The 12,852-nt window shown below is 52.1% G+C and overlaps 2 protein-coding genes across 9 annotated transcripts in view; one reads left to right on the forward strand and one right to left on the reverse strand.

Moving 5' to 3' along the window:
• The window catches only part of NFX1 (nuclear transcription factor, X-box binding 1), an 89,075-nt gene extending 81,519 nt beyond the window's left edge, over positions 1-7,556 (forward strand). For 4 of the 6 annotated variants that reach the window (XR_010407673.1, XR_010407671.1, XM_064579365.1 and 1 more), the window contains one exon: positions 1-2,366. The gene's annotated coding sequence lies outside the window, so the exon portion shown is untranslated. Of the gene's footprint in view, positions 2,367-6,897 lie in introns of those variants that run through there. The other 2 variants (XR_006792143.3, XR_010407672.1) reach the window with 2 other exon arrangements.
• Positions 361-12,852, reverse strand: part of AQP7 (aquaporin 7) — a 15,988-nt gene continuing 3,496 nt past the window's right edge. For 2 of the 3 annotated variants that reach the window (XM_045882540.2, XM_045882541.3), the window contains exons 3-8: positions 10,610-10,730; positions 4,299-4,422; positions 3,536-3,673; positions 3,207-3,325; positions 2,811-3,028; positions 361-2,436 (exon numbers count right to left, since the gene is read on the reverse strand). In XM_045882540.2, coding sequence (XP_045738496.1) covers positions 2,154-2,436; positions 2,811-3,028; positions 3,207-3,325; positions 3,536-3,673; positions 4,299-4,422; positions 10,610-10,730 — 1,003 coding nt within the window. In that variant the 3' untranslated portion in view covers positions 361-2,153. Of the gene's footprint in view, positions 2,437-2,810; positions 3,029-3,206; positions 3,326-3,535; positions 3,674-4,298; positions 4,452-10,609; positions 10,731-12,852 lie in introns of those variants that run through there. The other variant, XM_054509254.2, reaches the window with a different exon arrangement.

Consider the following 12,852-nt stretch of genomic DNA (forward strand, 5'->3'; position numbering starts at 1 on the left):
GAAGCTGTCATGCCTCAGTTTTCACTGACGTATCATGTCCTGTTGTCTGTGACTGTAGGGCAAGGTAAGTACCTGCTCCCCTCCTCATGGACATTTGGCTTTGTTTCCAGGGCCCCATGATCACCCACCTTGCACCCCTCAGTCAGGTGCCCACTCCACCCCTCCCAGCCGCCTCCCAGCCACCTTCCACCCGTGCTCCCAGGACACGGGTCACTGACCCTCCTTTCACTATCCCATGGCCCCCGTGATATCCACACAACCATGACTTCCCCAATCTCTGTCTTCAACTCTTCTGATCTCCAGATCATATAAAAGGCATAATTGTTTACTGTGCACTTCCTTACTCTGTGCCAAGCACTATTCTCAGCATTGTACATGTTTTATTTCATTGAATATTCACAGCGACACAAATGGTGGGTAATATGAGACCCATTTTACAGATGAGAAAATGGAAGCCCAGAGAGATTGAATAACTTGCTCAAGATACACACCTCTTGCCCCCAAGTACCATAGGCAACTCAAATTCAACATGCCCGCGATAGAACTTATCTTCCTCTCTAAACCAGTTTGTCTCCCATGCACACTCTCGGGGGCACATCTCCAATGCCCCAGGCCCAAGCCAAAAACTTCAATCAGCCTGACCCCTGCCGCATCCTTACCCACTCCTCCCAATTTGAGCCAAGTCCTGTGGGCTTTACCTCCTCCGTATCTAGTGAATCCCCTTTCTCCCATCTGCTGCTCCTCCTGGATTATTGCCTTTCACCATACTCCCTCGCAGGCTCCAGTCTCCCCTGTTCCCAACAGCTTGCACACCACAGATCAGGCGGGCTTGGTAAATCTCATCTCACCATGTCCCCATCTCCAGAAGAAAGCCCAGCCTCCTCACCTCAATCTCCTCAAACTGCAAAGTGCAGCAACCAGCCCCAGAAAGGACAACCCTTGTCCTCGACTCTGCTCTGCCTCCTCCCTCTGGGAAGCCATCCCTGGCCTCTGCCCCGCAGCTGGGCAGTGAGCCCCCTCTGAGCCCCACAGCCCCCTCTCAGTCACTTAGCTCCTTCCTCATGACTATCCATCCTCATTAGACTGTGCTCCTCGAAGGCAGAGGTCCAGCCTCATCCACTTCAACATCTCCAGTGCCCAGGCAGGGCCTGCACACAGGAGGTTCTCAATAATTGTTGAAAGGCTGAATGCACAATGACAGAAACCATGAGTGATGCTGCCTCTGAGTCCCAGAAAGCAGGGTAATTCCCGCTTGATCCCAGAGTGGGTGGGGATGCTGGCTGCCCCACCTCCACCCAACCTCTGTGCCTGTCCCCCTGAACCCCATGAAGCCATTTCCTGTCTCTGTACCTTTTGGAAGAACTTCTTCTCTGCATCTTTCTTCTGACTCTGGAATTCCTTAGTGTGGGAGAGCTCTGACACCAGTAGAAGAAAGGGGAATCCAACCCTTTACCTACTTTCAGTCTACATCAGGCATTTTCAAGCTGGGGGGATGATTTTGCCTCCAAAGGTAAGAACATTGATTCATGGAAATGGAAGATGAAAAAATCTTACTCTATTTTGTATAAGGCACAAATCTATATACACAATACTGAAACAGATATATAGTACATCTGTGGTATTAAAATACCATGTGATTAAGAAAGAAAATGTCTAAAAGGCTTCCGAGGGAAGCAATAATGAAAAAAAAGTTTGAGAAACTCAGATCTACATGCTTGGGCCTTGCTTTGTCTGGTCCAAGGACTAGGCAGAACAAGGGAGAGTCTAGAGTCTCATCCCAGGGCAGCTCAACGTACCCCCAGAGCTTACCCCCAGCTAGCTGTTGTCCTTTCCCCAAAACCATCCCTTCCCTACCCTATGCCTGAAAGTCCACCATTCTGTGTCTGGCATTCTTTTAATTTCCTGTTCCTACTGAGGCCGTAGATCGGCTCTTCCTCCATTCTCCCCGGGGGCACCCCAGTTCCCAAGGCTGGAAAGAGTTAGAGACCTCTTAGCTCTGTGCTCCAGCCTTGGGCTACTGCATAACCCTGGAGTTCCTGGAAGAATCCAGTAGGGAAGCCAACCACAGGAGGCACCCAGGAAGTGGGGGTGCCGCTGTGTTGGACAAGGCTTGCTTTATTAGAGTGGGGGGATAGGGTCACAAATAATCTTTCTTAGAAGTGCTCTAGGTGGATGGGGTCACTTAAGGGTGGGACAGTTCGGACTGAAGGTCTGTTGATGGGAGACACAGAGACAGGGGTGAGAGGAGAGGTCATGGGTGGGTTTGGCATGGTCTTGGGCAACACGGGTATTCTGCGGTCTTCATACACCATGGAGTCCTCCAGTATCTGGGGCCTCCGTGCGATGGTGGAGCCAATGAAGACCAAGTAGATGATGCCACCTAAATAGGCACCTAGGAGCGGTGCCACCACTGGCACCCACCACCAATCCCGGGCCCTGCAGGCAAGAGGCAGAGGCCTGCTGAGGGGACTGATGCCCAGCACAGTACCCGCATCCACTCAGGCTGAGACAGGGAGTAGGGCCTGAGAGTAGAGGAGTGATCCCCATTCTAGCCTAAGAGTTGCCCCTGAGCCTGCCAGGTCAGCTTCAGCCTGATTCAGGGACAGGGCTGGTCTGGGGCAGGATTGACATTCAGTCCAAGAGCAGGATCTGCATTGGTGCTGATCTGGGGGAAAGGGAGGTGCTCACACCTGTCTCCCCAGGCCACCTGGGAGTTGGGCAGGACTCTCCTGTGCTGCTCGTCACCCCCCGCCCCTCTGCATGTAGGGCACCATGGAAAACTTGCAGGAATGGGCTGGGCAGGGCAGTACCTGAAGACCTGTATACCCCAGCCAGCAATGTAAGTGAAGAAACGGGGAGGCAGGTCCCGGGATGGGTTCATGGCATATCCTGTGTTCATGCCCAGGGACACTCCAATGACAACAACGAGGATGCCAATCACCAGGGCCTGTGTCCCTTGCAGTGCTGGGTTGTTCTCCTTGTCCGTGATGGCGAAGAGACATAGCTGGAGCATCCCTGTCACTAGCACCTGGGGAGCAGACACCGTGGCAGCCCCCTGGGGCCCCTAGCCAAACCACAGAGCTTCAGCAGTGCCCCGCCCCAACCCACCGGCAGAGACCCCATCCAAAGTTCTCGTCCTTTCTACTGGGAGGGCTGCCTGCTAGGTGGGGGGGCTTGAGGAGGGGAACCCACACTGGACAACTGACCTCATCCAGGAAGCCCCTCCACAACGTTGAGTGGTCAGGAAGGTAGGTGGCAAAAATGTTAGCGGTGGCTACGGGACCAGTCACTGTCAGATGTCCGCCCGAAAATTCGATAATGGCTGCTGTGGAGACACAGACTGAGTGTGAAGCTGCCACCAGCTAAACCCCACTGGAGTCCCAGGGTTAAGGCTGTAGGATCCAGGGGTGGGGAGCAGCTTCAAGGCTTTCTCTCCCAGATGTTTTCACAGACCAGAACACTGGGCTTGGATCTGCCCGTTTTTCAGAGGACGAGGCTGAGGCCAGAGATGGACAACCCAGGGCAGGACACTCACAATAGAAGAGGCAGTAGACGGTGGCAGCAGCCAGGAAGGAACCCAGAAACTGACCCAGGATGTACACGGGAAACTTCTTCCAGGACATGCGGCCTAGTGCACAGTTGGTGAAGGTCAAGGCTGCATTCATGTGGGCCCCTGCGGGGAGGGGCAGAAGTGTCAGAGGTGTGAGAGCAGAGACAAACAATAATAAGAAACAATATGAGAGCGGGGCGCCTGGGTGGCTCAGTCGTTAAGCATCTGCCTTCGGCTCAGGTCATGATCCCGGGGTCCTGGGATCGAGCCCCTGCATCGGGCTCCCTGCTCAGGGGGAGGCCTGCTTCTCCCTCTCCCACTCCCCCTTCTTGGGTTCCCTCTCTCGCTGTCTCTCTCTGTCAAATAAATAAGTAAAATCTTTAAAAATAATGAGAGCAAAAATAACAATAACAGCTGGTATTTATGGAATGGACTCATTTAATCCTCACAATGACCCCACGAGGCAAGGACCACCATCTCCATTTCACCATTAAGGAAAGTGAGAGAGAAGTTAAATAACTTGCCTAAGTTGGCCCAGCTAGTAAAAATGGGGGGTCCAGGGGGGCTTAGGAAGATTCTGGGCAGAGAGGGTCTGAAGAAAGGGGTTGAGGGTGTTCTCCCTCCCCCCATGGCCAGTGAGGATCGGGTTCAGGTGGACTTGGAGAAGGGGCTGGCTGGAGGTAGGCAGGAAGAGCCTGCAAGGGGACACCTGTCCTTGCTGATCAGATGGGGCCCTGGGCTCACTCACCAGAGATGTTCCCAGCCATGTGCACTCCCATGGTGACTCCGAAGCCAAAACCCAAGTTGACACCGAGGAAGCTCCCAAATTTACCTCCTAGAACCATATGGGCCACGGAGCCGAGGCCAAACACCTGCAAGGGAGGGCCTCTGAGGGGACCACCTGCACAGAAGCCCCAACCTCACAGGAGGGCTCGGGCTCAGATTGGGCTCCTCACCCCTATGCCCCAGGCCACTGTGCATTGCCCTTGGAGACCCTCTACCATGCCCTCTTCCTCCATAAATTTTCCTCCCTGACTTCCCTTAATGATGTGACCAGCGAGAGCTGGGTGTGGCTGTACAAGGAGCTGGGAGGGAAGTGGCAATGTCAGGGGCTCTTAAGGACACATCCCGGCCCCTAGACCCCAAGCCAACCTGACGTTCAGGGTAGGGGGCAGGGCTTCAAGGAGGGCATGGTTGATGTGGACTGAACCCCTCAGAGTATCTTACACTTCAACCCAACCTGCAGGAAGTTTCTTCAAGGGATCTCCAAACTGGCCTGGACTCTGTCAGAACCCCACCCCCTACACACACAGCGGCCCCGGAAGCCCAGTGAGGTTCTACTCCGCTTGCCTTCAGCAACAGTTCCATTGCCCTCAGGTGTCATTTCTGAACTTCTTGCTCTTGCCCACTCGTAACTGCTGGATCACCTCAGAAGATACCCCCCACTGACCTCCTTCACAGGGAGATTAGAGGCCTGAAGCTAGGCCCTCACTCAATCTCCTGCAGCTCCCACCAGAATCCATACCCTTCAGCTCTGGCTCCCGTGCCCAGTCTCTCTGTCCCTCTGCAGGCACTTCCCTCTTGCCTGTATCTTCCACCCTCCCCTTGACAGCTCCCACGGACTCAGGTCTCTTTCTTCCTGCTGTGAACCCCTGGACACCCCCTCCCTGTGTGGGCCAGGCTCTAGGAAAGAACACACTGGCTGGCTCCTTGATCCCTTCCCTAGCTCTCCCTCTTCAATCTGGCTCCTGCTTCCACATGTCACGGACACCAAAGCTCTCCCCGAGGGCTCCAGCCTCCTGATTTCCTCCAGGTCCCTTTAGCCATTGTCTTACTTGACTTTGCTAACTTTGACCTTCTTAACCACTCTGTGCTTCTGGAAAGTCCCTCCTTTTTGGCCTCCATGACATCTCGGTCTCTCCTGGTTTCCTCTTACCTCCATAGCCTCCCTCTCTACAGTTCCTTCCCACATTCTTCCTTCATCTGCCTCGTGAATATGGATGACCCCAGGGCTCCATCTTTAGCCCCTGTCACGTCTCTCCCCAGGCACTCTTCCTGGGCCTTCTTAACCAGATCTATGGCTTCAGATATGCCTGATGCACTAAAATGCCCAAAAGCTCCACCTAGGAGCTAAATCCCTATCTTCAAATACCTACTGGGAATCCGGGTTTTTCAAAGGCATCTATGGGTTTTTCAAAGGTTCTATGTTGAAAGCTCACCATCTCTCAGAAAATGTGATCCTCATCCTATGTTCTCCATCCCAGCTGGCCAAGCCAGAAACTTAGATGTCACAGATGAGAGTTTCTTCTCCCTCATCCCCCACACCCATTCAGCTTTGCCTGCACTCTATCCAGATCTCACCCAGCCTCCTCCTTGCAGCCAGAGTGACCTTTCTAACAGAAAAATTTGATCATGTCTGCCCTTGTTCAAACATTACTGGCTCCCCTCCATTTCTAGGATAAAGTCCAAACTCAGTAGGCCACCATTTAAGACCCTGTATAATTTTATCCCTTCTACCTCTGTTTCATATCTACTCAGTGTTCTCTATGTTAAGCAATACTACTAAACCATAATAACCACTTATTAATCACTTACTGTGTGTCAGGCACTTGTAAGCAAGTTGTATCTATCACCTCCTTTAACCCTTACACCACACCAACCTTTGTGTTAGGTGCTCTTATTCTCCCCATTTGACAGATTGTTAACCAAGTCCTAGAGAAGTTGAGCGGCTTGTCCAAAGCACACCGCCTGCACAGAGGGAGCCAGGATTTGAATCTAGGCAGTCAGCTGTGCCAAACAGCCTCAGCACCAAACAACCACACGGCTCCCTGCCTGCCTTGTTTTCTAATGCTTCTGTGGTTTTGCGTGTGCTATTCCCTCTGTCTGGAGTACCTGATCCCAGATTCTGAAAAATCAATACTCTACTTTAAAGCCATACTCGGAGGGCACCTCCTTTGAGAATTCCATGTGCTTTAGATACGCTGTCTCTGAGGGACCTATAGATATCGAGGCTGCTGGAAATGGAAGTGTAGATTCATACTCCAATATGATGGCCACTAGCCACATGCAGCTATTAAGTACTTGAAATGTGGCCAGTCCAAACTGAGACCTGCTCTAAGTGTAAAGTACATACCAGATTTCAAAGACTTAGTAGGAGAAAGAGAATGTAGAATATCTTATTAATAATTTTATATTGATGTGTTGAACTGGTAATATTTTGGCTATGTGGATTAAGTGTAATAATTATTCGAATTAATTTCACCTGTTGCTTTTTACCTCTTTAATGTGGCTACTAAAAGTTTTTTAAAAATTATAAATGTGGGTCATATTGTATTTCCCTTACACAGCTCTGTTCTAGTGTTTTTGAAAAAGAAAGGCTGGAGAATCGACATGGGAGCTATAGCTGAAGCCGTCGGGGAGGATGAAAGTGAGAGGAGGTCAGCTGCGGGCTGCCCCGGTGGGTTGGCATTAGAAACCCTGGCTGGAGCAGGTGTTGAAATGGGAGAGAAGCAAAGGGAGAATGTGCCCTGGACACCAGAGAGCAGCAGAGTTTCCCAGCAGAGTGTGGTCCCCATGGTCACATGCAGCCTCCAGGTCAAGGGCATAAAGACCTGAAAAATGTGGTGAGCACTGCATCATCAGGCCATGGGAACAGAAACCAGGTCCCAGAAATTGAGAGGTAAGTAGGTGATGAAGAAGAGTTAAAGGATACCAGTGCAGACAGCTCTTTGAGATCCTGCCTGAGAAGGGAGGGAGGGAGAGCATGATCATTGAAGGGGCTCATAGGGGGAAGGGAGGAATGTTTTGTGTTGTGCCAGTTTAAGTAGAGAGACTTCAGTGTGGGTAAGGCTGAGAGAAGGAGAGGTTCTCCCTCAGGATGGAACTAAGTACCTGAGTAGACTGGAGGGTGGGACTGGTGCAGGAGTGGAGGGCCCTCCATGGAGGAGGGGCCCTGCCCTAGCCAAGGAGGGGGGATACATGGATGCACAGGTAAGCGGAGTCTGGGGCTGCAGGGACAGGTGGGTGAGGAGCCAGACAGGGGAAGCCTGCCTGATGGTTTTCTCTGTCAAGCTAGAAATCAAGCCATTTGCTGATTTAAAAAAAAAAAGGGTGGGGGGGGGGGGCAGAGTACAGAGTACAGAGTACAGCTTTGGGAAAGTCTGAGAACAAGTGGAATAGCCTGGATAGGGTAGGGTAGAGACAGTTGCACAGGACCATGTAGGTCCCCCAAGAGCTCCAAGACAGGTGCAGGGGAGCCCAGAGACAGGCAGGCTTAGGGCCAAGGGTAGGATGAGGCAGGAGAGGACAGGGACAGATGGGACATGAGGGTGGGGAGTGAGGCCAGGACAGGCTGACAGGCGTGGGGAGGGTCAGGAGGTGCAGGGGCTGGAGCACGCATGGAGGGTCTAAAGACCGAGGGTTCACATTTCCAAGTACGAGCTCTAAACCATTTGCTAAAAATAATGAATGAGTGACTAAACCCCACATGATCTCCTGTATCAAGGTTGCCAACTGGCAGCCCATGGGCCAGTCTCTCCAGAACACAGGTTTTGTTTGGGTAACTTGGTTTTGACGACCAGAAGTTTCAGGCTCTCTGGAAGAATCAGAAGCTCGGGCAACGCTGGCCAGCATTGTGCCCTGCGTGGCAGCCATCCGCTGGGGTGGTGGCAGAGATGCTTTGCACAGGCCGGCACTCTGCCCTTAGCCACAGTCCCCACCACTCTGAGTTCACTCTGGCCCCCATAGCGTGTAAGTTTGCACCTCCTCCCTTTATGACTCCTGTCGACAGTTGCTTTTCCAGGTCCCTACTGGCCCAGCCCCTCCCGTCCATGCCCAGTGAATGTGGCCCGGCCCATTTGGGTCCCCATAAGCACGAGGCCAGTCCTGAGCACAGCACCCCGGGAGGCTGCAGAGTAGAACAGTCCACTTCCCTCATCCTGGCTGCAGTAAATGGGGCCCAAGGTCACACTAGTTTTTCTGGCAAAACCTTTGCCCTGATGACTCACTGAGCTTCCTATAACTGAAAAAGCCCCCACTTCTTGGCACAGGCCCAAAACTGAAAATAACAACACAATGTCCTAGATGAGCTTAAACCTCACAGAGTTCTTTTATAAGTGTGATTTCCCTTCCATCCTCACAGCATATCTGCCTGGCAAATATTTCTGCTCCTCTTCTACAGTTGGGGAAATTGAGGCCCAGAGACTACCAAAGGCCTGAAAGTGAGGGCCTTACCTCAGTTGGGGGAGAATTAATAAGCCAGAGTGTTGTAAATTCTGTCATAGCTAAGCGAAGGAACAGAGAGTATAGAGACTAAGGGTCAAGACTATGATATTAGGTTGGACTGGATTTAATCTGAACTTAAAATGTGACCTTGGACAAGTAACTTAGTCTCATGGAGGCTCAGTTTCCCCATCTGTGAAATGGGGATAATAATAGAACCTCCCTCGTAGGAGGAGCACAACACTTTGCTCTGAGGATTTGAGAAGATACTATATGTAAGGGGTTTGGCATCATCATGTCTGGCATGCAGTAGGTGCTCAATAATAATCTCAATAAAAGGAAGAGAAACAGGGACATGGGAAGGCATCAGTGCATGTGCGTGGTGCCAGCTTCTCCTAAGAGCTCTCTGAGGAGGCACCCTCCTCACTCTATGGTTCCAAGGTTTAACAGCCCTCACGAGGCTGGAATGTCTTGTCATAAATGAATGACTTCACCCTGGATTAAGGCTGGACCCCATCCAGTTGCTGTCCTCACAGCTCAGGAGTCAAAACAGGAGGGCAGGTAATGGGGAAAGGGAGAGGGCAGGAGGCAGGGAGGGGAGGGCAGTTGAGAGCACTTATCATGACAAAAGACCAGCACATATGTCCTGCATGTGGAGAGAGGGGGAGTTTCTAAGAAACCTCACATCCCATCTACAGTCGGGTTTCTGTCCCATCAGCCAGTAAAAGAGCCCTTGTCGAGGTCTCCAGTGGCCTCCATCTTGCCAATCCCTACAGACCCTTGCCAGGAGTCACTTTCTCTGGCCTGTCTGCAGCCTCCCACTGCTGACCAGCCCCTCCTTGTGGACCCTCCCTTCTATAACAGGTCTCCCCCCTCTTCTCCTCCCACCTTTCTGGCCTCTCCTCCTCAGGCTTCTTTGTATGCTCCTCTTTAGGGAAGCCGGCACCACCCACATGCACTGATGCCTTCCCATGTCCCTGTTTCTCTTCCTTTTTTTCTCTTTCTATACACTCTCACTGGACAGTTTTATAACCACCATCCATATTCTGATGAGCTTTAACTCCTTACTTCCAGCCCAAGTCCCTCTCTTGAGCTCCAGACCTCTATATCCAAGCCCCCAGATGTCTCCACTGGCACCTCACCTGAGCACACCCAAACTGACCTAGCCTCTCACCCGGAAGTGGGCCCCAGACTCCAGAATGGCCTCCTCCTCAGCACTTCCCCCTCATCCGCTGCTTGCAAAGTCTAGGTTCCTCCACAAGTCCCTCAAATGTGTGCTTTGTTCCCCATCCCTGGACCAGTCACCACCCTCCCTCTATCACTAGGTCAACAGCCTCTTAACTGCTTCCCCTCCCACCAGTTCTGCCAGTTCTGCTGGGGTGCTCACACTGCACCGCAAACCACCTTCTAAAATCCAAATCTGAACACATCACTCCCCAGCTTGAAAACCTTCAGCGTCTCCTCATGGCCCTCAGGATTCTCAAAGCATGACATTCAATGACACTTCTCTCTAATCTCTGTACCCTTAGTTTCCCTTCTCCCCACTTCCAGCCATGCCCTCTGACACCTGTGCCCCAGCCCATGGTTTTGTTCTGCCCCCACATGTTATGATCTCTTTCTTTCCCTAAAAGATAGCGAGAAAGAGAAAGCCTCTCTCTACTTTCTTATGCTTCTCCTTCAGGATTCCCGCTCCAAGGCTGGAGAATGGATAATGTGACCCAGGGGTCAGTGGTGGGGAGGGGGTCATGGATTGCCTTCACTGAGCCCCACCCTCCTGAGGTCCTGGGGTGCCTGTCCCTCCCTCAGAGCCCACCCACCCTGTGCCTCCTCCCCACTCACCATCATGACGTACGTGCTCATGAACTCGGCCAGGAACTCTCGCACCATCTCCTTCTGCATGATTGCTTGCATCCTTGTTATGACCACGGGCGATGAGACCATCTTGGAGCTGCGGGTGGACCTGGAGCAGCAACCCGAGCCCATGGGCAGGAAAGAGACTCGACTGTACTCGCTGCCATCGGCCCTTTAACTCATGTCTGAGTTAATGGGTAACTCAGAGGTTACCCACACACACCTCCTCTTGCCCAGGGCAGCTGGTACAGCTGGGATCCGAAATAACTGAGAGCCACAGGGCTGTGGAGAGGGACTGGTGCTAGACGGCCAGGCTAGGTCCCTTCTTTGTGGAGGGGACTGGCCCAGTGGGAAGGGTGCACTAACGAGGTCATTTTGCAGAGAAGGCAGTGGGGAGCCGAAAAGTGCCATCTCTGGGGCCACTGAGTCTCAGAGGAGAAGCAGATGGGAGAGAGCAGGCAGAAGAGTGGAGCTCAGCTGTCCATCTGCCTGCCTCCTATCTGTAGGAGCCCAAGCTTCGGGAACACAGTCCAGGCATCAGGCACGACTTGTTAATAGGAGGCACTCTGCAAACAACACAGGGTGTGGCAGAGTCCACTCAGGGCTCTGTAAAGACTGAGGCCTGAAACTTCCATCACGTTCTGCCAGAGGGGAAAGCATCTGCAAAGTGCAGCGGGCTCGCAACCAGGTGGACACAGACTTCTGTGGTGAACGAATGAATGAACAAATGAGAGAGAGGAGGGAGGAAAGGAGGGACTGGATCTTCCCCTCTCTTGTATGCTCAGTGCCTAGCACAAGGCCAAACACAGAGTAGGTGTGCAATAGATATTGTCCAATGAATGAGAACTGGGGAATTCATCTGTTGTACTCTCCACTAGATCCCCAAAACCTCTTACAGGGCCTGGCACATGGTATATGCTGGACAAATGTCTGTTTAATAAATGCATGTTTGGATGGATAGATAGACAAAAAAAATGAGTTATGGTTCCCATCATCTGTTGGGAGCGGGGTAGAGAGTTCTGGTTTAGGGAAGGAGATGGAGTCTAGAGGCTAAAGAGGAGGAAGAAGGCTACAGAGCCCTTTAAGTGTCCTTAGTGCTTGTTCAGACTGGTGACCCTCCCCCTGCTGAATTCCTGAAGCTGACCCAGCCCCTCAACTACCTCATCCTGCCTGGGATAGCAACATCACCCCCCACCCCACCCCAGGCTTCCTGAAATTTCCCCGGCCTCACAGCAGCACAGAATAAATAGAGGGAGTAAGAAACGTAAATCAGGCATGGATAAAACACCTTCTACTTTTCTGGCTGAGACCCTGTGTTTAATCTCACCCACCCTGGTCCTTGCTCTGTCCTTACCCCAGGGAAACAAACCAAGGGCTGAGCATCTGAAGAGGGATATAGAGTTGCTGGGACAATTTATTGACTTCCATCCAACTCTGGCTCCCATGAAGCATTGGGGGGGGGGGGGGAATTGTCTCCTTGCCACTATAACCAGCCTCTTAGCCCTGAAGAAGTACCTGTGAGTAGCCCAAGGCAGGCAGGTACCCAAGAGTACCACAGAGGTAGTACCACAGAGGTAGTGGAGAGGTGGACAGAGCAAGAAGCCAAAGACATCAAGAGAACTTTCCAACCGTGGCACCTTCCTCCTCATCACACAGCAAGCAAGACACATTAAGCAACAAATAACCACTAACCAGCCACTGACCCAGAGATTTATCAAATGCCTACTATGATCAAGCACTGTAGTAAAGAACACTGTCATGATCCCTGCTCTCAGGCAGAAAAACAATGAAGTAATTGCTATAAAGTGTGAGAAGTGTTGCCACAGGTGAAAGGTGGGCATCACTAGATTGTAGAGCAGAAACAAACGACCTAGAGGAGGGGGCGGGAGGGTCTCCCACAGGAGAGGAAACAGGTTGAGAATGGAAGGCTGGCCAGATGAAGGAGCAGCAGGGGAGGCAGGGGAAAGTTCAGGGCATTGGAATGGCATGGCAGAGGCTTGCCGCTAAGACAGTGTGTGATGTGTAGACGAACTCCCCAAGGATGGGTGGCCAGAGAGAGGAGAGAAAGTGTAACATGAGGTGGGCAGAGAGGGGCACAGGGCCAGATGGCAGAAGACCTTAGGGCCCATGTTAGGGAGTCTGAACTTGACCCAGAGGGCCAGGGGTTTGGTGGAGGATTTAAGCAGCGGCATTGCCTCCTCTATGGAAGCTGGGATGAGGGAGCAGGAGTG

Source organism: Mirounga angustirostris, unplaced genomic scaffold (genome assembly GCF_029215605.1).
Source record: "Mirounga angustirostris isolate CCGP_5_RB_7025 unplaced genomic scaffold, mMirAng1.0.hap1 SCAF_15, whole genome shotgun sequence".
NCBI classification, from domain to species: domain Eukaryota; kingdom Metazoa; phylum Chordata; class Mammalia; order Carnivora; family Phocidae; genus Mirounga; species Mirounga angustirostris.